Source organism: Chlamydotis macqueenii, chromosome 21, assembly GCF_036417535.1.
Source record: "Chlamydotis macqueenii isolate bChlMac1 chromosome 21, bChlMac1.mat, whole genome shotgun sequence".
Taxonomy (NCBI): Eukaryota; Metazoa; Chordata; class Aves; order Otidiformes; family Otididae; genus Chlamydotis; species Chlamydotis macqueenii.
The window spans coordinates 7588440-7611983 of record NC_141576.1 but is presented as its reverse complement, the minus strand read 5'-3'; the positions used below and the strand labels follow the sequence as shown (position 1 = coordinate 7611983).

At 41.9% G+C, this 23544-nt stretch overlaps 1 protein-coding gene across 2 annotated transcripts in view; it reads right to left on the bottom strand.

Moving 5' to 3' along the window:
• The window catches only part of UBR4 (ubiquitin protein ligase E3 component n-recognin 4), a 79581-nt gene that overhangs the window by 52619 nt on the left and 3418 nt on the right, over positions 1-23544 (bottom strand). For both annotated transcript variants that reach the window (XM_086764730.1, XM_086764731.1), the window contains exons 2-39: positions 21938-22035; positions 21131-21234; positions 20299-20428; positions 20055-20194; positions 19619-19721; positions 18951-19092; positions 18668-18792; positions 17840-17964; positions 17557-17616; positions 17241-17431; positions 16901-17000; positions 16674-16811; positions 16048-16165; positions 15443-15630; positions 14698-14857; positions 14494-14579; positions 13348-13517; positions 12419-12701; positions 11670-11802; positions 11168-11247; positions 10442-10570; positions 9812-9994; positions 9482-9604; positions 9163-9392; positions 8383-8507; positions 7772-7869; positions 7491-7648; positions 6589-6798; positions 4785-4886; positions 3806-3906; positions 3416-3614; positions 3043-3231; positions 2612-2675; positions 2230-2421; positions 1456-1526; positions 1171-1318; positions 406-633; positions 3-173 (exon numbers count right to left, since the gene is read on the bottom strand). In XM_086764730.1, coding sequence (XP_086620856.1) covers positions 3-173; positions 406-633; positions 1171-1318; positions 1456-1526; positions 2230-2421; positions 2612-2675; positions 3043-3231; positions 3416-3614; positions 3806-3906; positions 4785-4886; positions 6589-6798; positions 7491-7648; positions 7772-7869; positions 8383-8507; positions 9163-9392; positions 9482-9604; positions 9812-9994; positions 10442-10570; positions 11168-11247; positions 11670-11802; positions 12419-12701; positions 13348-13517; positions 14494-14579; positions 14698-14857; positions 15443-15630; positions 16048-16165; positions 16674-16811; positions 16901-17000; positions 17241-17431; positions 17557-17616; positions 17840-17964; positions 18668-18792; positions 18951-19092; positions 19619-19721; positions 20055-20194; positions 20299-20428; positions 21131-21234; positions 21938-22035 — 5395 coding nt within the window. The remainder of the gene's footprint in view (positions 1-2; positions 174-405; positions 634-1170; positions 1319-1455; positions 1527-2229; positions 2422-2611; positions 2676-3042; positions 3232-3415; positions 3615-3805; positions 3907-4784; positions 4887-6588; positions 6799-7490; positions 7649-7771; positions 7870-8382; positions 8508-9162; positions 9393-9481; positions 9605-9811; positions 9995-10441; positions 10571-11167; positions 11248-11669; positions 11803-12418; positions 12702-13347; positions 13518-14493; positions 14580-14697; positions 14858-15442; positions 15631-16047; positions 16166-16673; positions 16812-16900; positions 17001-17240; positions 17432-17556; positions 17617-17839; positions 17965-18667; positions 18793-18950; positions 19093-19618; positions 19722-20054; positions 20195-20298; positions 20429-21130; positions 21235-21937; positions 22036-23544) is intronic.

Genomic DNA, 23544 nt, shown 5'->3' with positions numbered 1-23544 from the left:
ACCATCAACTGATCTGTCATTTCTACTGACTTGTCCAACGTATGCAGCTCATTGAGAGCTTGCTGCGCACGACTGCTGCTGCCCATGGCTGAAGCTTGCTGGAAGTTTATCTGAATGGCATCCATCAAGAAATTCAGCATTTCCAGCACCAAAGGAGCAAAGGAGAAGTTGGCCTACAAGAAACGGATAACGTCAAGTGAGGGAATCTTCCGAAGAGCTGCATGCCAACCAGTTTTTAAAGCCTGATGTTGCTTTTATGATCCCTCTTATCATAGAGAAGAGGAAAAAAAAAAAACCAAAACAAAAAAATCCAAACAAACGAGCAACTTGGCTGATAACCAACACAATCTGCATAAGATCCTCATCATAAACTATCTTCTTTGAACAGCTAGTTGATAATTATACCTGGGACTGCAATTCCTCTCGACAGCCCTCAACGTTTCTACACAAGCTGCTCTTCTTGGGTTTTTCTTCATCAAGGCCCTTCCCCTCACTGATGGTGACCTTGGCTTTCTCTGCAGGAGAGGTGCTTGCATGTCGAATGACACTTTCGGGCACTCTGGGCTCGCTCTGGAAGGCAGATTCTTTCATGGTAGAGCTCATACCACTGCTGGGAGTTCTCTTCACCAAAGCCTGGGAATGACACAGCAATGCTGAAAGCCCAAAACTAGACTAAATTTTACCACTGACAAAAAGAATACAGATTGTAATAGTAGCAAGATTAATACAATTTTAAAGAAATAGAGTGCAATTCTCTTAGACTGCAATTTTAAAGAAACAACACAGCAGTATCCTGCATGCCACTCTCCACCCAAGTATTGGAAAAACTTCAGATTTAAGATAAAGTTACTTTGCTTGCTGCCAGTGGAAAACACGCAAAAAGGTGATACTGACTGCTACGTCGCTTAAGCTAACTTGCAAATTCTGTAAAGGTAGGTGGAATCCCAGTAGTCCCTAGGACAGAGATTTGCCAATGCACTTATTTGGTGCAAAAAAGTGAATTGCCAGGCAAGTCGTAAATTAAAAGGATTCATTATAAAGCCAAGGCCTTCAAGACTAATTACTCTTATGCACTCGTATCACGATGTAACTTACTGCAGAACAGAAATCTCTGCAAAAGACTTAAACTCAAGAAATCACAGCTTGTATGTTGACATGAAGACACTTTACCAGGCAACTGCCATCCTCCTTGGCTCCACAGTCACAGAAGAATGATCCGAACTTGGCATAAGAAATCTCATGATCCTTGTGACAAACTTTAGCACAAACTGTGCAAACACCAACCCCATCAACCATCTTGCAAGTGTGACAGTGATACCTGCACAAAATAAGCCATATGAGTTATAAAATACAGTGCCTCAGGAAGGCTCCACAGACTGCAGTCCACAGACTGTTTCCTTCTCAACGGGCAGAAATATCAGTCTGAAATTCTGAACACAAGTTTGAGATTCCTACCAATGTTGATTCATGAATTCTTTCTGTGTGATGGTGAAGGTGCAGAGTTTATTACAAAGAGAATCTTCATCCTGTCAAGAAGAAAGTTGTTTTAGAAAGGTGTTATAACTGCAGCTACAGTAAAGGCACATGGTACAGAATGTGTTCCTCAGACACTAAATGTGCATTTTAAGAACAGCAAGTTTTAGCACCACCTGGCTAAAAGAAGACAGCTGGTATGGAAAGAGAAGATGGTGATGTTTTAGAATCACAGAATAGTTAGGGTTGGAAGGGACCTTTAAAGGTCATCTAGTCCAACTCCCCAGCAAGGAGCAGGGACATCTCCGACTAGATCAGGTTGCTTTTATAGCAACTCAAAAGAGTGAATCAAGAAAAAGAAAACAGTAACAAAGATTGAGATTACAAATTTTAAAGAATACATTAATAAGAGCCTTTTGTTTCTACCCAATAGTACTTAAAAGCCTAATATAAGTTGCTTGTTTATAGAAAAGCTACCAATTTCACAAACAAACCAGTAGGAACAAACTAATCTTACTCCATTTCTTCCTTTTTGTTTTCTAAAAAAAAAATTTAACTTTTGTTGACATCCACAAAGTCAACAGATCTTCTCAATTCTAGACACTCTCTTCCAGGTCTGACAACTAGGGTTCTTCACTCTGTCTGGCATTAGGTATAAACAACAACATCTTCATTTATAACCTGAGTAATTCTGATCTGAAAGCTGCAAAATAAATCTTCATCTCATTTGCAGCATTAACTGTGACTCTTGCCTACCGAATCTTCAGCTTGAGAGTCCTCTTCCTCCACTGCCAATTCTTCCACCCAGTCTGAATCCACCTCAATTGCCCGTTCCTCTCCATCAACAGAAAGATGACTTGGTCCTTGGCCACCGCTCTGGCTCAGTGCGTTAGTGACATCGGCCAGGTAAGAGACAATATGGCACGTACACTCCAGGATAGTCACATGCTATAAAGCAGAGATGAATGAAAATGGGGGACAATACTTAGATCCCACAATAGTTGCCATAAGACAAGAAAATGTAACAGCCCCCTGACCAAATTGCTTTGAAACACTTACTACGCAACCAAAACAGGACAGCTGATACAGCTCATGCCTGAGATTTACTCCTCCAAGTTAAGCAATAGTCACATCTTACCTTCCCTTGCATGACGTTTGCATTCATTTTTTCTACCACATTCTTTTGAGACAGGTACTTCTTGCTGTAACACAAAACAGTGAAGACTGTTACAACTAACAGTCTTTGGGAAGTATAAACTCAGTTCTCAGCAATAGCTTCAAGTATTCAGTTTGCTTTAAACTAGCAACAGGAAAGTTACAAATGCAGTAATTAAACCATCAAGAGTGGAAAAGACTAAACACAACTGCTCTTACAGGGGCGGGGGGGGGACAACATAGATCAGCCTCTCTCAGACACTTTACATTCCAAACAACAAACGATAAACTAAAAACTAAGCATGCACTGTTAACATGAATAACTGTCCCCAAATTACAAGGAAAAAAAAAAAAGTTAAAGAATCAGTCTAAGTGATGTGAAGGAACAAACAGCAGCACACAGTTCACTCTTACCATCGGCCCAGCCAATCGACAGCAGCGCTGTGAAGCTGGAGGTGTCCCGCGCCTTGTCCTGCGCTAGCCAAAGTTGCCATCACGACCATCAGCTCAGGAAAGCCTGTGCCATCACCATAGGCCAACATTTCTGTTGCCATTGGTATTAGAGTACTCAGTAGAACAGTGCACACGCCTTCTCCGACTTGGCTAATTAAAAAGAAGAAAGTTTCAGACACAGTACATCACACCACAAGAGCACTGACACAGTAACGACCCATCACTTCATTAGAAAATCGACAACAAGCCATCAGCAACTCACAAATAATTTGCACACCTAGAGAACAAAAGAAATAAACAGTACACAAAACAAACTACAAAGGCTCTACTTTACCTGTTTTCCCGAACAATGTAAGTTGTCAAGAGCTGCAGCAGCTGCCTGTTCTCTTGCACAACGTCCAGCTGATCTGAGTCTTTGGGCGGGGACATGGTCATTCTGATTAACCAGGCCTGCAGACGTACATGCTCCACACAAGCCAGTTGAGCCAATGAGCCACAAAGTCGCAACAAGCTGGGGTTGGGACTCTTCTCAGCTGGTGGAGAAAATTACTAGTGAGGGACAGATGCTACAATGAACGTGTTTGAAGATGGCTTTCCACTAAAAGTATGAAGCTGTCACTTCACGTCCTTTTACAGCTTTTCTTTCATGCATCTCCGTACTGCAGTCAAATACAAGAACAGCATAAGACGAACAAAGGAAGGACAGAAGAGACTGATCACTTACTTAGCTGGAAGAGCTTGGTGAAGAATTTCAGCACCCTGTTACAGAACTTCGCTGAGAGGTTTTCATTGGCTGTCGCCATCATGATCTGGACCAGTTCTCCACTATATGGAGGCGGGAAATTAAGTCAGCTTTGAAAAAGACAACCCATTCCTTTTTTTCCACTTGCACTTAGTTACATCTGCCCTCACATTTACAGCTGGCAACAGCTTGTACTAACAACGCTCAGCAGCCAAGCCACCAGAATTGTTTTCAAACAGCAAACTCTTAGCTCAGACTAAAACTTGTAAATCTCATGAGTATTCTCCACCTACCAAGTCACAAAAGAGCCTCTACTGGTTTTGAAACCAAAATTAAGTATTTTCTTGCCCTATTTTTCCCTTCCATGTTAACAAAGTATAACCACCAGATTGCTTCAATTTTGAAATGCTGAACAAGCAGAGAGTAAAACCAGACAATGGTCAGCTTTCTAATAGAGAAAAACTTTCCTCCATTTCACCGTGCTATTTCTTCAGAACACTGTTGTCGTGCTACGCTGTTTGCATCACAGTTTGTCTTCATAATTCTAAGTCAGGCCAACGTCTCACCTCCATCCTTAAAATTATCAACCTATTGCCCTGAAGAAGCACTGAAAGAGCTTGGGATTTTGCAACCTGATCTGTAAGCGCCTTATAGACCAGCATCTCAAAAACCCCCTTATAATACCTTTAACAAAACAATCATCTTGGAAGATTGCCCACTGATAATCACTGTAGGACTCGCTGAATGTTTTATTTGGAGTGACAAACACCTAAGTGCTCTCCAACACAGAAAGCCTTTTCACACTCTCCTGCGCTGCTTGAAGGGTATGATATCCTATCTCTACACGGTTCTGGATTTTCCTGTGCAAAGGCACTAACGTCACAGGTTTCGACAGTGACAAGCTAAGATAAAACGGAAGAGAAACAAAGTCCTTTGGCTACCACTCTCAGGATGACTTCACCTTTCTGAAAAGAATTCTTCCATGGCTTTTCGGGCCTGGCTGCTCTCCAGCTGTTTCTCCAGATGCTGCAAACATTCCTCCAAGATGGATTCATCCAGGCCACTGAGGATCAAAAGATGTATATAAAATAAGAATTGTATTCAAGAACAATTTCAACCATTTCAACAATTCTGAGAGCCAAAAAGTGATTAATTTTGCTAAAACAGTTCTAATAAACTTTCCACTAGCTGAAAGCAGCTCTCCTTCCAAGAGACAGGAGAAAAATAATTAGAATCATAGAATGGTTTGGATTGGAAGGGACCTTTAAAGCCCATCCAGTCCAACCCCCCTGCAAGGAGCAGGGACATCTCCAACCAGACCAGGTTGCTCAGAGCCCCGGCCAACCTGGCCTGGAATGTTTCCAGGGATGGGGCATCCGCCACCTCTCTGGGCAACCTGGGCCAGTGTTCTACAACCCTCAGTGTAAAAATTTTTTTCCTAATATCCAATCTAAATCTACCTCCCTCTATTTTGAAACCATTACCCCTTGTCCTATCAAAACAGGCCCTGCTGAAGAGTCTCTCCCCATCTTTCCTGTAGGCCCCCCTGAGGTACTGGAAGACTGCTCTAAGGTCTCCGCGGAGCCTCCCCTTCTCCAGGCTGAACAGCCCCAACTCTCTCAGCCTGGCCTCACAGGAAAGGTGCTCCAGCCCCCTTATCATCTTTGTGGCCTCCTCTGGACCCTCTCCAACTGGTCCATGTCCTTCTGACGTTGGGGGCTCCAGAACTGGACGCAGTACTCCAGGTGGGGTCTCACCAGGGCAGAGTAGAGGGGGAGAATCCCCTCCCTTGACCTGCTGGCCACGCGCCTCTTGATGCAGCCCAGGATGCGGTTGGCCCTCTGGGCCGCAAGGGCGCATTGCCGGCTCATGTTGAGCTTCTCGTCCACCAGCACTCCCAAACTGATCAATAAACATACATGAACACCAAAAAATCCACCAAATGTTCAGAAGAAAAAGCGGCACATGATGCTGTAGGCAAGTTACAGTCAGAAACCCAAAATAATCTAGACCTTTCAGACTCCTCAAATTACAAATTCCTCTGAACGGCTGCTGTTTTTACACTTTAAGTCTCTTTTAGTGTTACTCCTCTCCATTCTCTCCTGTGCTCATCCCCACTCCACAATGCACCCGGCAAGTAAAATCCAATTACGTTTACATTCTCTACCACAAGGCACAGTAGATCTTCCTCTGAATACCTTCCATCCAGAGCGGATCAGCATTAAAAAGATGCAACATCATAATGCCTAATGGTTTTATGTTTCAGATGGCTAGAATCAACATCTGCGCATCGAGCTTATTCCCTCTACACACAGGGAGTAAGGGATGGGAAGCACAAATCTGGCTAGTTTGCTGTGATAAAGCAGGGATTAGCCACCCTTACAAACAGCAAAAACAGAGACAAAGGAATATAAAGCAAGTTAGGTCTGCATCTTCAGCTTTGATTTAGCTTTATATTTACATAATTTTCGATTTGCCTAAATAAAAAACTATCCAGATATATACATGCTCCATCCAGAGTTACAAGAGACAATTAAAATCCACGCTGCCTGAATGGCAGTGCTGAAAATTCTGGTAACATGAATAAAGTATCTTATATTTTTAGTCTACAAGTACAGAAGTCTTCAACAGATCAAAATAAGCTGATTTTTTGCCTTTTGCCTTTTTGTCTTTCTGTTCAAGAACTGACACTGATGTTTAAATACACCGTAGTAACTCTTTGCATACCGCTTTGCCGGAGAACTACAAGCCACACAGCCTGTTACCTGTTTGGATCAGAGTGATGGGCCAGTATGTTATAGCATCCTGTGATCAATTTCTCATAAACACGTGCCAGGAATTCATCCGATTCTGCAGGGCCCAAGATCCTTTCTAGGGAGCTGCTGCTTATTTCTGCCACACTTTCTGTGCTGGTCTCCAAAAGGAGGGGCAACAGGGAATGAATCACCTGTGGCGGGTTCAAATCATCAGACCAGCTTGAAAAGAAAAGCAAACAAGTTAATTCTCTGCATAATATATCTGGGAGCATCCTTACTGGATAAATCAGAATACAAGTCTGGACAGAAGTACGTGATAAAACCCTTTTTAGAAAGTTAGAATAAATACATTGGCTCATTCATTTTTCCCCTCAGAAATAGTCCTCATATGGAAGACTCTACATGTTACTTTTGCATATATATAGTTACAACATTTTCCTAGACAATCACACTATTGCATAGTATGGCTTTCAAACTTGTCTGCGGTGTCAACAAATATTTTTTTTCTTTCAGGATATCTTAGACTAGTCTCTGGAAAAAAAATTATTTCATTTCACTTTTTCCTTACGGTTTGAAAACATCACACAAGCCAATGGTGACAAAATGCAAATGAATTAATTATATCCATATTGTCTCAGTTTATATCCCAGTTTCTTCAAGTCCCTATTTGACAAAAAGGGCTAAAGGTTTCTCTGACTGACTTTGACTTTTAGAGACATCAGATGCAGACAGAAAGGCTATCTTTCATTCATTTAGAATTTAGAACTGTAAACTGAAAGTAACTGTGTTAAAAGACTTAGCTCAAAATACAGCACCAGTTCCCCGAGTGTTCCACCCAAACAGCCTGATGAACAGACATTCAGAAGAGCATATCCATACAGCAAGAACGTAACAGAAAAAACATAACTTACACAATGAGATCCCCAGTGAGTCTGACCAAGGAGAGAAGGGTGTGTTTTAGGGAAGCTGCAAGAGGTAGACTTTGGCTGCAGAGAGTACTGAGGTGGGCGGCCTGAACTGCACTGATGTAGCTTTCTGCAGGGATCGTGTCATTCGCAAAGGCATTGCGCTAAGGATTGAGACACACAAAAATCAGAACCATTAATCTTTAACAGAAAGACACACTGCCCGCCATTCCCAGCAATTTATGGAGTTAAGATCACAGCAGATCAATCCACGAGGCTGGACTCACCCATGAGCCAATGTTTGGAAACTCATTTGTATGAATGTTGTTCCACAATTCACATAAAGTCTGCACAGCTGATGGCAAGTTCTGAACAAGTGTTGGACCTGCAATCAGAACGCATCAGAATGCTTCTACAACACTGTTTAAAACTAGATTAAGACACATCTGTAGCTAAGTTGAGCTGTAATTCTACCGAGGGCTAGTTTCATGCTTTTCTAGTCAAAATTATCCCTAAAGTTTGCAAGAGCTTCCCAACTTCTTTTACTTTATTAAACAACAGGAAACACGGCAGAAATACTAATTTGCAGCTGCCTTCCACATATCAACAATTCATAATTCTCCTTACTGTGCCATGCCACTGGAGCACAAACATGGTTATAAAATCACTCCCGTAAGCCAGATAAGCCCACAAGACGGTTACTCTTTCAAGACTTGCCCCTCTTTCAGTTGTTACAATTCGACAAGGAAAAGACTTCTCGGTCTGCTGCTGACAGGATAATACACTCGTTTGAACAAAGTGGTTGACAAAAAGAACACATTAGCCAGCATATGGCTTTTGAAGCTGGGCAGCATTGTAGAGAGCTTCACCTACAGAGAGAAGGACCTGGTACCCTCACCTAGAGTATTAGACTTGCAACGGCTGGATCCAATGGCCAGGACAGCAGCATAACCTCGGAGCTTCTCTTCAGAGGGTTGGTTCTCAGTGGAGCCCTCTTCAGAGAGGCTCCGTAGCAAGTAAGATCTGCATTCACGATGGAAAGAATTTATTTCAGGAAAAAGCTCTGCATTTCAGAACTAAGTATGTCAATATAGTGACAGATAAGAAAGCAAATTTCTGAAGTTCTGCCCCATACTCCATGTTATACCACTAAGGGAGTTCTGGACTTTTATCTCATTTAAGCTACTTACCAGGAAAAGTACCCACTCCAAAGAAAAAGCTGATTTACTTTTGCTTTCTTCTACATGGGTTCTAACAAGAGTTTAGAAGACTTGAGACTCTTAACGTAAGAATTAAACCTCATCTTGATGATCTGACAGTCTCAATTATCTCAGTGAAACAACCTTACGTAGCACTATCCTAGAGAGTGGTAACAGGAGGTTTCATCTTTGGAAGAAAAGTTGGCTTTGCAAGCTTGCAAAAAAGTCTTGAAAAATTAGACAAGGAGGCTACTAAGAAACAGCAACTTCATATACACGGCTTGAGAAGCCACTTTTTACTCTTCTTTTAAAACAATGGGCACTCTAAAGGACATACATTAGAATAATTATACCAGAGTATTAAGAAAAAAAAAAAAAAAAGAAAGTGCCTACCTCTAAGAAAACAACCAACAAAATGCAAAGAAGCCCCTAAGCACAGAAGAAAATGATATTTCTATTGGTGATCCTAAGGACTGTACCTGGTAAACGTAGCATAAGTGTCAATAAGCTGTAGCGTAGCAGGCAGGAGGTTCTTGGTTATCTCCGAAGACTTGTGTGGATCAGTTTCTGCAGCTAGTTTGGAAAAGTGCTCATCTAGAGAAACCTGAATCTTGGAAATTGCAGCATCAAGCGTGTAAATGGATTGTAAACTGGGAACTTCGTGCAGCTGGAGAATAGTTGTGCAATCAACACCACAGAAAGAAGATATCTTAAAATACAAAGGGATGGAACAATCAGTGCAAATTATTTCACAAAAACAGAAGCTCCATATGCACATTTGCTTTCCCATCATCTTACCTGTCGAGCAAAGTACTCCTCTGCTATTTCCACATCATACTTCACTGAGCTGCACTTGCCGGAGGCCAGTTCAATGAGAGAAGCAGCATGGTCAGCTTTCATGCCCTGCTTGGTAAGATGAGCCTACAGATGCCAAAACAAAGAGACCTGTCACATTTTAAAAGTGCTCTATAACTAACCACTCTGCCAATTACCAGGCTAGAACACTTTAGAAAACACAGACATAAGTTCCTGTTTCTCACCACCATGCTCACGTAACAAATCCCACATCCAGTCAGCACGGAAGAACAACAGACTGACATTGTTACTATCAACAAAATGAGGCTGTACCTTGATCCACGTGACGTAAGAGGCAATTCGCAGGCGGGAGGACCAGCGCAACGTGTGCAAAATATCACATTCACTCATCTCTGGTGTGTTCATAGCCAACTGATTCATGTAGTTTTTGGATGGAGGCAAAATCCCTAGTATCCGCCACAGTATCAAGAAGTAGTACTGAAGTGCACAGGCTTCCTAAACAAAAGTACGGTTGGACAAATTATAAAGAAATCATCACAGCGACAGAAATTAAGTCATCAGAGACTCTAGACTCCCGTAGATGTGCCAGATCAGATAAACACATAATGGAATGAGTTTGTGATATTATACAACAAACCATGCAACAAAGAGAAGTAAAAAAAGGAAAAGGAAAGATTATACAATTTTTTTTCTGCTTCATCATATTCTAGTCAGACCTCCTGGAATTATCAGGCATATACAGCAAGTCTAACACATGTTATGAATTAAAAACTCAGGAGATGTACTGCCACCACAAACACTACCACTAGCTATGGGATCTTTAAGTTCCCCCTTACTCCAATCACTGACCAGAATACTTTGGTAAATACTTTGCTTAAAAATACTAAGTTTGAAAACTTCTTATTCCTCAACACAGACAACATTACAGCTACACAGTCTTACCAGTGCAGTGACATTTTTGTTCTCCTTCCTCCTGAGAGTATCAAACTGTGACCCAGCTGCAAGTAATGAAGTCAGGGCTGTGTAAAGCTCGTCATACTTCATGGTCCTAGAGAAAAGGACCTCACAAACCTGCAAGAGATGACAAGTCAGGAGTGCCAATTGCACAGCTCTGTGCTTGTATACAGGCAAGCTCTTCTCTTAAGCATTCAGAATACCCACAGAACAAAATTACGCAAAATAAAGCTTCAGGAAGTTGGTTCTGTTGGGTATTTCTCTCCCCAGTCAGAGTATCAATGAACTGGTTATAATGGAGCATGCACAAAGCAAGCCCATAACCTTGCTAACAACAAATGAAGCGAGGAAACAAAACTCAGGAAGAAAATGGAGCAAAATTATGAGACTCTAATGCCACGTGCCTTTGTCTCAGATGTTTTGGCAGCACTGAAAAATAAGTGTGGACATGACAGGGCTATCTGTCATAGCACACATACTGGAGTTATAAGCATAATTAGTACTCTAACATCTTCAAGTTTGCACATTGACCTCCCTGACACGTAATGGGCCACAAAAAGGAATCCCATGTTATCTTATTCAGACATTATTCTTTTCTCCACTTGGTCAAATATTTCTGTTCTAGCTGCTTCATCAAGTCTTTTCCTGGCACTTGTCAAATCAACATGGCCCTCAAGGCTTAGAGAAAGGTCTTTAAACCAGAAGTCCCAGTACCATGCTATCTAGACGGTTCAGATCATCTTCAGAAGCTTCTAGAGATAGGATGCAGTAGAATCTGGGCTGTGGAACTGAGTCTAGAATGTGAGAACAGAAAATAATGTTCAAAGCGACAGTTTTAACTAGGCAGTACTGTGTTATGCTCTCTCCTTCATCCCCACAACTCTTCACATTTTAAGACTAATACCAGATCCTACTAAGCTAGTGCCATGACACATTATATGTGATTTTAACCTATGGTATACGCAGCCGAGGCTTTCCTACTCACATAATCCTGGCATAATAAATATACACTTATTTTGCATTACTTGTAGCATACTCCTAGACAACAAAAATTTTTTTTAATAAAACTTTTTCTCACATTACATGCATTTTTATCTATTGTAACTATGCCCATTAAAAGTAGGAAAAGCTACCCACACCAGAGCACAGGAAGGGCTCTCATTTATTTGCAAAAGCAAATCTTGGAATAAAAAAATCCTTACATTTTCTTTCTTACCTGATGAACAGTGTTTGGTCCAATTTTCTTCCACTTCTTTAAACCCATGATAAAGTGGGACCGATGTTCGTCTGCTGCTATCCTGGGATCCGCTCACCCAGCCAATGGGTGGAGTCAGCAAATTATATTGCACCTAAATAAAGAAAAAAAAAACCCAAACAAATAAAAAACCACCCATGGCATCCTTGTCATTAAGGCGTGGGGGGCAAAATACCATCGCTACCATCACCAAAAGAAAAAGAACCATAAAATACAAAATACAATCATTTCTGGGGGAAGTCCTGCACCCTACCTGACGGTTTTTATTCTAGAGCGAGTAGCTTAAATCAATGGTCAAGTTTCCAACAACTGAAAAAGCCACGCACAAAACACTAATATCCCATTAATGAGAATAAAAATGAGTGCCAAAAGCCTAAAGGGTGAAAGGCTAAAGCAAGGACACAGCACACAAAGTACTTGTGAAACAGTGCCTAAACACTCAAATACTCAAGATTACGAAAGATAATGCAAGGCATTCATCCTGTCATTACAAGCATCTGTTAGGACAGTAGTTACAAGGAATTTACACTCAAACTGAACCTGCTGCTAGGAATCAGCAGTCACAGTTAATCATGCAAAGGCTCATAACAACATCAAAACCAATTTACTCGCAAAGGCCACAAAGAGATCAGAACAGACCAAACAATTACCTGTTACAGATTTCTGCTGGGTGATCAATTAAATATCCAGAGCAGATCTCAAAATCTTACCTGTTCAAACAGGTACACAGGGGCCTTGGAATACTGATGGAGCAGGTAGTCAAACACCAAGAGCAGACGTGCCATGATAAGTGGCACAGAACATTGCTGGGTATCCATGTTTGCTGTCAGCTCCACAATTGTCTGGATACAGAGCATCATGATAGATCTGCGACCTCTCTCAGAGAAATTGTGAAAAATAAGCAGCAGCAGCTGGAGATGTTCAACATTCAGATCTTCTGTGTCACTGGGAAGAGTCCCCTGCAAAGCATTTTGCTTCAGTGTGCCCACAAACCTGACAACAAGAGAGGAAGTTTATGAAGTTTACTTTTCTCCTTGCTTAGATCCCTCTTTAAAATCTCTAACTAGAGGTTAGAGAAACATTTTCATAACTACATTTTTTCTGCTTATTCTTCTAATATTGTCGCTTTCACAAATTATTCACTATATTATGTACTGGAATGAGACTATGCAAACAGCAAAACCTACATAAATTCAATTAGCAGCAAATATATTTGATGAAAAATAGGAACAATCATTCAGAGGGAGAAAGAGGGAGAAAGGCTGTCCACTCTAGCTTTAAGTCAGCGACAAGAGACTTCTGCATTCAGGTAATGGCAGAGAGGAAATATCTTGGCACCATCATAAAGGGCCTACTAGAAACTTGCTGAAATAAGACATTCACCTTCTCTTTCTAAAATCAGCATTGTTGTAAGTAATTCAGCCTCCACTCACTTCAATCCTGCTCTAGGTTTCATTTCCTGTGCTCTAGGTGAAGGACTCCAGCAACACAGAAGAGTGACTATCTGCCCCTCCAAGCACCACATACCATCAGAGAACACACACACTTGTTACACTAGTCCCAGAGACTTTTTACTTGACAGAAAATCAGAGAGGTAAAGAGATGATTGACTTTCAACTAAAAAAAAAAATTATCGTACCTTTCCCAGACTTTAAGGCATTCTGGAACATCAGGATCTCCCTGGGTAGTGGCTTTATGCTGCCAAATCAGGAGAAGTCGCGAGAGCACTGACAAACTTTGAGGATGGATGTAGAGAGGCCACGGACCTTCAGAAAAAGGGGCAACTCCCAGCTGCTGAAGAAGTGTGTTCTGGAAGAAAACAGAGACTTGTTGAAAACAGCTAAGTCCTGCCCGATGCTTTAATTAAAAGCATGATCTGAACACACAGACACGAGAAACATCAGGGCTCTCAGAGCTTGTAAGGGTTCATACAGCAATACTTCTCCTGTTTCAAATATATGGCGTAGCTATTCAGGGATATTTATGTTGTCACAGTGCCACCTAAAACACAACAAACTTTCCACTTAAATGCCAATGCAGAAAAAAATAGCATTAATGAGCTCCACTCATTTACTGCAATCTCACAGCAAAAGAGATTAAGCTATGCTCACTATCTAAGAATTTTGAAAACGACCCCTTTGACTGATCACAGTAATGCTTGATTCTTTGCAAATATAGTAAAAAGGCAGATTTCTGAAAAGCTTGACTGCTTAAAAATGAGTATTTTAAATACAGTAGGAAAAAAAAAAGTCAACAAAAAGTATAGAGATTGAATTCACTGATTGGTAAGCAGATTTATAACCTCTACTTATACTTTTAAGTCAGGTCAGCCCATGACCTAGCAAAGAAACCTAGAGGCTACAAAGTTAGTACAGGAAAGCAAAAGGATTAATCTGATTCTCTCCTGAGAGAATTCCAAGGTCTTTTGGCATCAGTCCTGACAGCAAAGCAAATCTGCAGGGATGTCTCTTGATAAACGCATGGATAGAGGCAACTCTCCCAAAAATATACATAAACGCATTTCCTTTTCAGCCATCATCACCTTCAAAGTTCAGTGGATTAATCTGAACGCCAGATGCTATGTTTACACTCTGCAGGATGTTTTGTACTGGATGACTGCAGAGGTCATCCAGCTGATTGGATCCCAAACATTCCAAGCTCTGTTTGCAAAAAATATACTCTAGGGTGAAACAGAATCGACACACTACTCTAGGTACAGAGAGTCTGTGCATTAACAGACATCAACACTTCTTCATTTTATTTATACAGTCAATCACAGAGTTACCTGCAAGGCAGGAGACTGAAGATCTGAGGTCACCAAGGAATGGCTGAAATGATACAGTGCAGCAGCAAACTCCTCATCTGATGTGCCTGTAAGAGAGAGATCAAGCCATTTACTACCATTGCTTTCCTTCCACATGGAACAAAGGAAACATATACCTACAAATCCTACAGTGCATTCTCCAGCAGAGAGGTTCTGCTCACTCACCCTTAAGCCCGTCCTTATCCACTTCTTTGATGATGCTAGCTAGCGTAGCCATGTGCTGCTCCGAAAGAGACACACTCAGGTAGTTGCGAATGAAGTTATTCCTGGAGTTCAGCATAGATGAAGTGATAAAGTTCAAAATGTTTGAAGCTAGGCTCAAAAACTGAAAAGAAAAGAGAAATACACTATAGAAACAGCAAAAGCAGAGGGACTACAAGACAACATTAAACAAAAACTAAACCACCAGCAAATAAAATAAATAAAGGTCCCTAACTCCACCCCTGGCAGAGGAGTACAGGTTTACTCATTGCAAATCAGCTCACAGCACTCCGTATTCTGTATCAGGACCGATTTTACAATTCTCTGAAAAGGTTACAAGTCACTTAACTTCTTGACTGCAGTATTTATTTTTGTCTTTACCCAAAGGAGTTGGATCTAAAAGCATTCTATCAGCAAGTCATTTCGCTTATAGTTCTGCCCTCATTTTCCCTCTCCCTCTGTAACCCAAATAGATATTATCTTCAGTCTTTGCTTCCCTGGCAGTAACAAACATTGTGATACTCCACCTGACAGAAGAGCAGAGAAAACATCTTTCCTCAAAGCCAAGACAGCCATCAACTCTCCATCAGCAACGTACTCAAAAATACCTGACATTTATTGTGTTGTCTGTCAACACAGCTAGCCACTGACAAGTAAATCACACTACAGCGTATCAGTTATTTAATTAAGCCTGAAGACCTTCCCATACCAATTCTGGATCTTTGCGGCTGGCCAGGATGTTCCCGTTCTCTCCAGCGGTCTGTTTGTTAGGGCTCTTGACCCTAGGCGAGCTCTCCAAAGGTGGTGGTGGAGGCGGTGGCGGTGGGGCCACTTTCTCTTTGCTCGGAGAGATTGTCTCTTCAAACCACTGCCCAAGGATTGGTTCACTGTCGTCATCTAACACAGGAGGCAAGAAAAACAAAAGCATACCATTATAAGCAACTACCTTACGCAAACTACTCAGCTTAGAAAAGGCTGAAAAAGAGTTTCAGTAAGCATCTGTCTTCATTTTTCCTTTCCAAATCACAAAGCTAAGCACTTTTACAGCAGTCCAGCAGGAATTTACAAGAAAAAAATCATCTACACTCTCCTCTTAAGCAAATACTGCCAAATTGCAGCCACTCACGCCTCAGTTTACACAAAAGAGTACAGTCAGCATTACTTCTGCCAAACAGATCTTAGAAACTGTTTCATATTTTCAGCATTACGTGACATTCCAGTCCAAGAAGGCAACAGCCCAGTAGCTAAGCTTCCACTAAATTTGAAAGACAATGTAAAATCCTGACTTAAGTTGCTCACTGCAAACTCTATTACCTTGGCTGCTGTCCTCCTCAGTGCTGCTAAAATCATCCTCATAGTAAGTATTAGAGTCAGTGGAGGCACTCGCATCACTGCTCATGGAGCCCTTCCTCTGCCGCTGCAAGACACAAGCCTTAGAAGAACAGCAGAACAAGTTAAATTTTATGATTGTGAAAGGTAAGAATTTGAAAATAAGAATAACTTCACAATGCATTTCAATTTTGTTCTAGCAAATTTGTGTCAAATGATTTATTAACAGTTTTTCAAGACTTCTTCCCCTTAAGTTGTATTAAAAATCACACAAGATGGTTGAAAACAAATAATCCATGTCAAACTTGTAAGCAACACCTCAAGCAACAGCTCTAACATAAAAGCATCCGTTTTGAAAACAGCCTTTTCATCTTCTCACTAAACTCACAAATATCACTGAACTTATAGGAAAATTACATTAAACCAAGTTTGTCAAATTTACATCTCTGGAAAGAGGAAAGCTAGAGGCTCCAGTTGACGGCTTCTGAAAGAAGAATTCCAAATTCTTCTTAGCACAGTCACAGTTTGTAAAGTGAGAATTTTCCATGCGGATGACACTCAGGAGGAGTGGCCCCGCTACAGAAGTTCTCTAGCTGTATGCCGGTCCCTACCTTTCTGTAGGAAGTAGATAACAAAGTCAGCAGCAAATTAGTGAGTGGTACAGAATCTATCAGCCTCTGGATTCTCTGGATGGACGTGCTCTGAGCCATGATATCAAGCACTGCTGGCGGACCATCACTCTCCCAGCCCTGGAGGATGGCATCAAAAAGAGAATGTAAAGTATGTTTCAGTGGAGATGGCAAAACGTTTCACAAGAATGTACACACTGCTTACATACCTTGTGCAATGCCTCCACCTGCAGATCTTGAAAGAGCGATGACAGCAATTTGATAGCATGATTTGCTAGCACCACTGACAGAACACCAAACCCTTGGTGCCTACAGGAACATAAAAAATACAACGTAATCTCAGGGGAAATTTAAAAATATTTATATTAAATTAAGTGACGTGACTGCTTTGCTAAACTGGAGAAGAAGATTTCTCTTCTTTCCAAGAATCAAGGCTTGAATTACAAAAGGAGATAAAATTTCAAGAGACCAACAAGACTCCATAGTAGTTGCTTGCTGGGCATGGTCAGATTCACGGACAATGATTACTTCAGTGGGGTATTTACATACCCTTTCCCAGGTCCTAGTTTGGGAGACCCAACGCCTTCCTTAGTACGAGCAATAATGTCTCTGACGCGAAGAGCAGCCAATGGATCTTTCTCCTTTCCCTTATCAGCCAAGGCCGTGGGGCTGAGGTTCAAGATGAGGAAGAGGCTGTTCAGCAAACACCAAGCCCCGAGCAGCTGGAAGTTCTGATAATGCTATCATCCCAAATGTGAAGGTGGGGAGGGGGGGTGAAGCACCAAAAAGACAAAATAGTGTCAATCCAAATGCCAAAATATACCAGCACAAAACCAGTGAAAGCTGCCTGCAACACAAATCTTACCTCACCCCCTGCACGGCGTGAATTGCTGATGGCTTGTCCAATCATTTCATAGATTTCAAGCTGCAAATAAATCCAAAACCATGGTAATGTTTAAGGGCTCCACTGGGCAATAATAAACCACCACACACACTTCTAAAACTCCAAATAGAATTGTATTTGGCCCTTTACAATTAGCTGCCCCATTACTTACTTCATCAGCAAGTATTGCAATCCAAACAAATAAAAATACTACGCACTTCACTTGCTGAGAATGAAAACAACAAACACTCTCTCATTTACTTACACATTTCTGTACAATAGTAGCAGCATCATTTTCATAATCTTCTTCTTTGGAACTTGTTGACCCAGTTCGTACCTGTTGAGTGCTACCCACATGTAGGATGGCCATGCAAGTTGCCACACTCACCCCTGATTGAAAACAAGCGGAGGTAACCTTCTTATTAAGAGCCTATCTCAGGACTCAATGTTCCTACTTAGCACATTAAAACAAGCAGTATCAAACACGCCCGTAAACTCAATGGAGCTAGGAATACTCAATATGACAGCGGACAGATTAAAAAAGTCTTTCTGAAATACCCTCAAAAGAGTAAAGTTTTGCCCTACAGACACAACTAAAGGAGGAAAAGTTTTACCATGTAATTCAATACCACTGTCAAGGCAATCTTCATACTCGAGTGCCACATCTCTCTAAAATCCTACCCAGACCAGCTAAACACTCAGGATTCTGGTGTACTTAAACTGCTCCGGGGAAACAAGGTTAATTTGGGGGTACAATCAATTAGGCTGAAGCGATAAGCACTACAAAAATGTATTATGCTCTGAACATAAGAAAAAAAGAACAGAAATTACAGGCTATTAAGAAGATGTTGAGTCACTCAGTCTTTCTCTCAGATACCAACAATAAAATTTGCAGAACATATCAGAACTTCAGCACGACTGTACCAATTTTCATACTAATCCAGTCACCAGACTGCGCAGTATGCTGCATCGCTTGCAAATTCGTAAGAAATAAAAGTTACTTGTGGGCTGAGCCTCAAATGTGCAGGTAATAAAGCAGAGCAAAAGCAAGAGTGACTTAAAGCTCCAAAGAAAATACAGGAAATCCATTCACCTGCGTAGAGACAGCTGAGAGCGAGAACAGTCACATCTTGGAGGCGCGTGGGTGTCAGGGGCTCCAGTACAGGCAGAGACAGAGTATCCAGTGCCATGGTCACATCTATTACCAGCGAATGAAATCTACAGTAACAACACACGTCAAGGTTCAGCAATGCAACGTACACCTCAGACAGCTCACGGGAGCAGCACAATAACTGATACTGCACAGCTAGCACAATTATTTTCTCTCCTACAGCGTAGTCGGCATCTACCAAAGAAAAGCAAGGACAGACTCTTACCCATTGCGAACAGCAGTGGCATCTGCCACGGTGGCTGGCATAATAAAAAACGAGTTGGCTGACACTGCATCCTGAAATCGATTTATGTATCGCAAAAAGTACGGGAGGTTCAGGCACACTCTCAGCAGCTTTTCTGAGCCACCTACCAAACAAGAATAGCAGTGTTATTGTGATTGTTCTGCAGGAGAGCTTCCAAGCAGAACAGCTCTAATGGTCCTCAATAATTGACTTAATTAGTCTTTGTGGGGAGAAAATATCATCACAGATCAGGTAATAGGACAAAGACTAGTTTACAACACATAAACCAGGCGGTGAAGTTTTCACCCAGTACTCATAACGTGTGTCACAAAGCTCTGTGTGCATGTTATGTGGCACATCAGGTCTAATTCACACCCACTCAGTAATCCATCTCATAGGCTACTTTATATCGCCCACCGTTTTTTTCCCCCCAAAAACAAACCTCCTGCATACAAATACACTGAGCTCATCTCCTCTGTGATGAAGAAAACTACATTACAGCCACAATCTCCCTTGGTAACATCAGCATGCAACCAAGCGAATCCTTTAGGTCAGAAAGTTTCTTCCCATTCAGAGCTGCAAGGTATAATACCAGAGACACACCGGCTCTAGCACGGTTTTCTCCCTAAAGCTAGAAAGCTGGTTCTCACCAAGCTCTTGGAGGCTGGCTACATTCTGCGCGATGAATATGCTTTTCGTCTTTGCCGCAGAGGTTTGATCTGTGGAAGCTTGATCCTCACTCTCTCCTTCCACCTAAAAGCAAGCACATCATGGAAGCATTAAAAATATATGGTATTGCAGTAAGTCCCTCCACAGGAGCAAGGCACATCAGTAGGAGAACTCAACAGAGCTGTAAATATCACTGAGCATTAGCTCCCACAAGGCAACAAAACTATTGCCAATACAACGCAAACAGTATTTTCTCACTTGCCGTTCACCAACATCCAAGTAGGATTTAAATACTCTAAAAAGGTTTTCTCTACTCATGTATTAAAAAACTACCACTCACTGTCCTCTGTCCTTGCCTGTACCAACGCTATCAATGTTAAAACTCAGACTGCTTCTGTTCTAGGGCTCTTTGTTTACCTGTGTCTCTGGTGTGATAGATGGTGATGCCGAGACTCTAGGGTTAAAGACCGACGTCAACTGATTGAGGAAGTTCATCTGCACTTCTTTCTGTCTCAGTTCCGGGCTCACTGGGGAGGCCAGCTCCTTCTGGTCCTCTACTGCAGGGGAAACAGCAAAACATCATTTCATACATCAAAACCAGAGTCTTTTCTACGCTTAAGTCAAGTGGCGCAGTGATACAGCCGTAAATCAGAACGCCTACCGTCAGAGAGGGTTTTGACAGTTTGAGGCAGCTTAGCCGATTTCATCATTGCTGTGAAGGTAATAATCTCAGTTCGATCCAGGCGGCTGCAGCCCGTGCACAGCCCCTTTATCAGTAGAATGAGGTGTTTCTGCAAAGAAAAGACATCAAGTGCAATTTAAACTCTCTTGATTCCAATAGTTCCTCAGTATCATTTATTCTAAGCAGCTGCATTAAGAGTACTGCAGCTTCAGCCAGTAAGGCTGCTGCAACATCTCAAATCCACTCTGACCTCATAGCAAAAATCGTGACAGCTTATTAACTGCAGATCATTCAGGTCGCTAAGGCTGTCTCATGTGCTTGTTATGGAAAAGCATCTGGAAAAGGTCTCCCTCCTATGGCACACTAAGGCTTAACGTTGGCCCTATCAGAAGCTACGTAATGTGAAACTTTTCACAGGCCTTCCCTCTTTGAAACCGGTTTGAGCTCTTTCTGAAAGACTAAAATACAACTGGGGAAGAACCCATCTTTAAAACCACAAACAGCTTTGATACAAGTTGTTACACAAAACCAAAACAGATTGTAGCAAACTGTAACAGATTTAACTGAGATCTGCTTAACCAAGGCTTCAGGCCACCTTTATTTCAGCTCACTTACAAGCTGAAATTCTGAGAAAAGAGTGCAGAGGGCAGATCCAGCATGGATCAGTCTCTACCAAAGTGGTTCAGCTTAAATTGTTTTAAGAATCTCATTAACTTTGTTTTATACAACATTAGAGCAAATACTATGGAATTAGAGGCCGAAGTCCATTTTTGCACTCAGGCTTGCCAACACAGTCAAAATCTGTGCTCACCTGTGAAACAGCACACGCTTCATCCGGGTTCTCAAGACGCAGCAGTGAGAATTCAATCAGGACTTTACAAGCAGCTGCCACTGATTGCAATTGGTTTCTTGGTACTGAAAAACGAAGAAGCTTGCATCACTCAGTACAAGGTTTTAAATAATTCAGTGTAAGATGTTCTTAACACTTTCAAGTAAAACAGAATGCTACGCAACACGCATGCATATACAATCTATCGCGCCAAACACACAGATGCAATATAAATTCAATCTCACTAAAACGTAACACAGTAAAGCAAGGATAATACCGCCTACCCAGACAAGGTAATTTAGATAGATACATCGGTTTTCCCAGTAGCTTTACTTAATTCTGACAGAACAATCAAAGAACATGAAACAAGCTGACCAAACCCACTTTTTTGCTGAAATAGTCAGGTTCTGTCAGCCAAAATAATGTATTTTGATCATTAGTTCCAACACAGTAACATAACTGCTGGAGAATAATCTAAAAATTTATTTAATTATTTAAACGCTTCATTTGACCAAAAATTATTTTCTCTAAATGAAGTCAGGCCGATGAATAAGCAACCACTCAGTAGCTGGTGGCCAAACACTGCTATGGACAAGTTTCCCTTTCCATCTGAACTAACATTCTGCCAGTACAAACACCAGCAATTCTGGCCTCACACGCTCTGCCTTAGAATCTGATTCAGAAAGAGGGCTCAAGACAAATACCAAAAGGACAACAGTTCTGGTTTACTTTTACTCTATCCTAGTCATAACACAACAGGAAGAGAAGCAAAGGACGGGGAACACTTACTTAGACCACACACAGTAGTGATGTAATGTGTAGAAAGTGCAACGAAGGAAGAGTAAAAAGGCTCATATTGTTTGTCATGGTGCAGGATTTCAGATTCACTGCAACAGGAGAACAGGAGAAACGTCAGTTGTATACGTCACAGTAGCGGCACCACACAACACTCAGAATTGCTGTACCTATTAACAGATGTAAGACAAATTCATTAAAATCACACGCTCTTTCCAAATCTGAGTTCTGAGAACAGAATCCTCTCCCTTAAGAAGGATGTGGACCAGTTGGAGAGGGTCCAGAGGAGGCCACACAAATGATCAGAGGGCTGGAGCAGCTCTGCTGTGAGGCCAGGCTGAGAGAGCTGGGGCTGTTCAGCCTGGAGAAGAGGAGGCTCCGGGGAGACCTGAGAGCGGCTCCCAGTGCCTAAAGGGGGCTGCAGGAAAGGTGGGGGAAGACTCTTCAGCAGGGCCTGGTGTGACAGGACGAGGGGAGGGAGGGAGATTTAGATTGGATATTAGGAATTTTTTTTTTTTTTTACAACGAGGATGGTAGAACAGGTTGCCCAGAGAGGTGGTGGATGCCCCATCCCTGGAAACATTCCAGGCCAGGTTGGCCGGGGCTCTGAGCAACCTGATCTGGTTGGAGATGTCCCTGCTCCTTGCAGGGGGGTTGGACCAGGTGGGCTTTAAAGGTCCCTTCCAATCCAAACCATTCTGTGATTCTACGATTCTATGTCCCATCTCCTGTGTCCTCAGGGCTGAGTCCTCCAGCAGACAGACTGGGGCATCAGCATCACTACTCACATAAGAAATAGTTCCAGTACTGTAAATTTTTCTCCTTTATATCATAACCAGGTCAGCCCCTTTAATAATCTCTCTCCCAGTCAGTGGTTCATTAATCTTTAAGTTATTCTAAACTCAGCTGCCCGTAAAGCTTGGACTGTTTGTTCTGCTAACGCTAGGCAGGATTTGCCAGGACTGGAGGCACAGGCATTCCCTTTCTGTCAAGGCATGGAGTCAACTGGAGTTTATGCAATTCTGCAAAACAGAAGGATTTAAACATGCAATTGCGTAATAACAACAAATACACAACAGCAGTGTCTGCAACAAGCTAGGGAGTAAATAGTTTTGGCAGGTAATGCACAGCACTGAAAAAATGCATCCACTGTAATCAGCCTCATGGGTAGAGACTTGCTGCTTCAGAGACCTGCATCGCGCTGGCCCACACACAAATCAGCACAAAGCTCAGAGCGAGTGAAAATTTCATGCCAACGCAAACCAAAAGTGAAAACCGTAAAGCAAAATACGCATCAACACAATGAAAGTCAAGTCCCTGAGGTTTCTCAGCGAGTCTCGCTGGCCACAGAGAACATCTGTTTATGCAGAGAAATGACACGTTAACAGCTGCTGCAGTGAAGTGCCACACCACATCCCATCTGCACAGAAACCTGAAGGCAATCACCCTGAGAACAGAAGCAGAGCTCTGCCTCCATAGTCCTGCGCTTGATTTTTCCTGTGACAAAACTAAGGGATGGGGACACACGTCCATTAAATGCTTACATTTATTTCTTTCACATCTTCAGATGATAGAAACTTCTATTCCACGAAATGAATAAG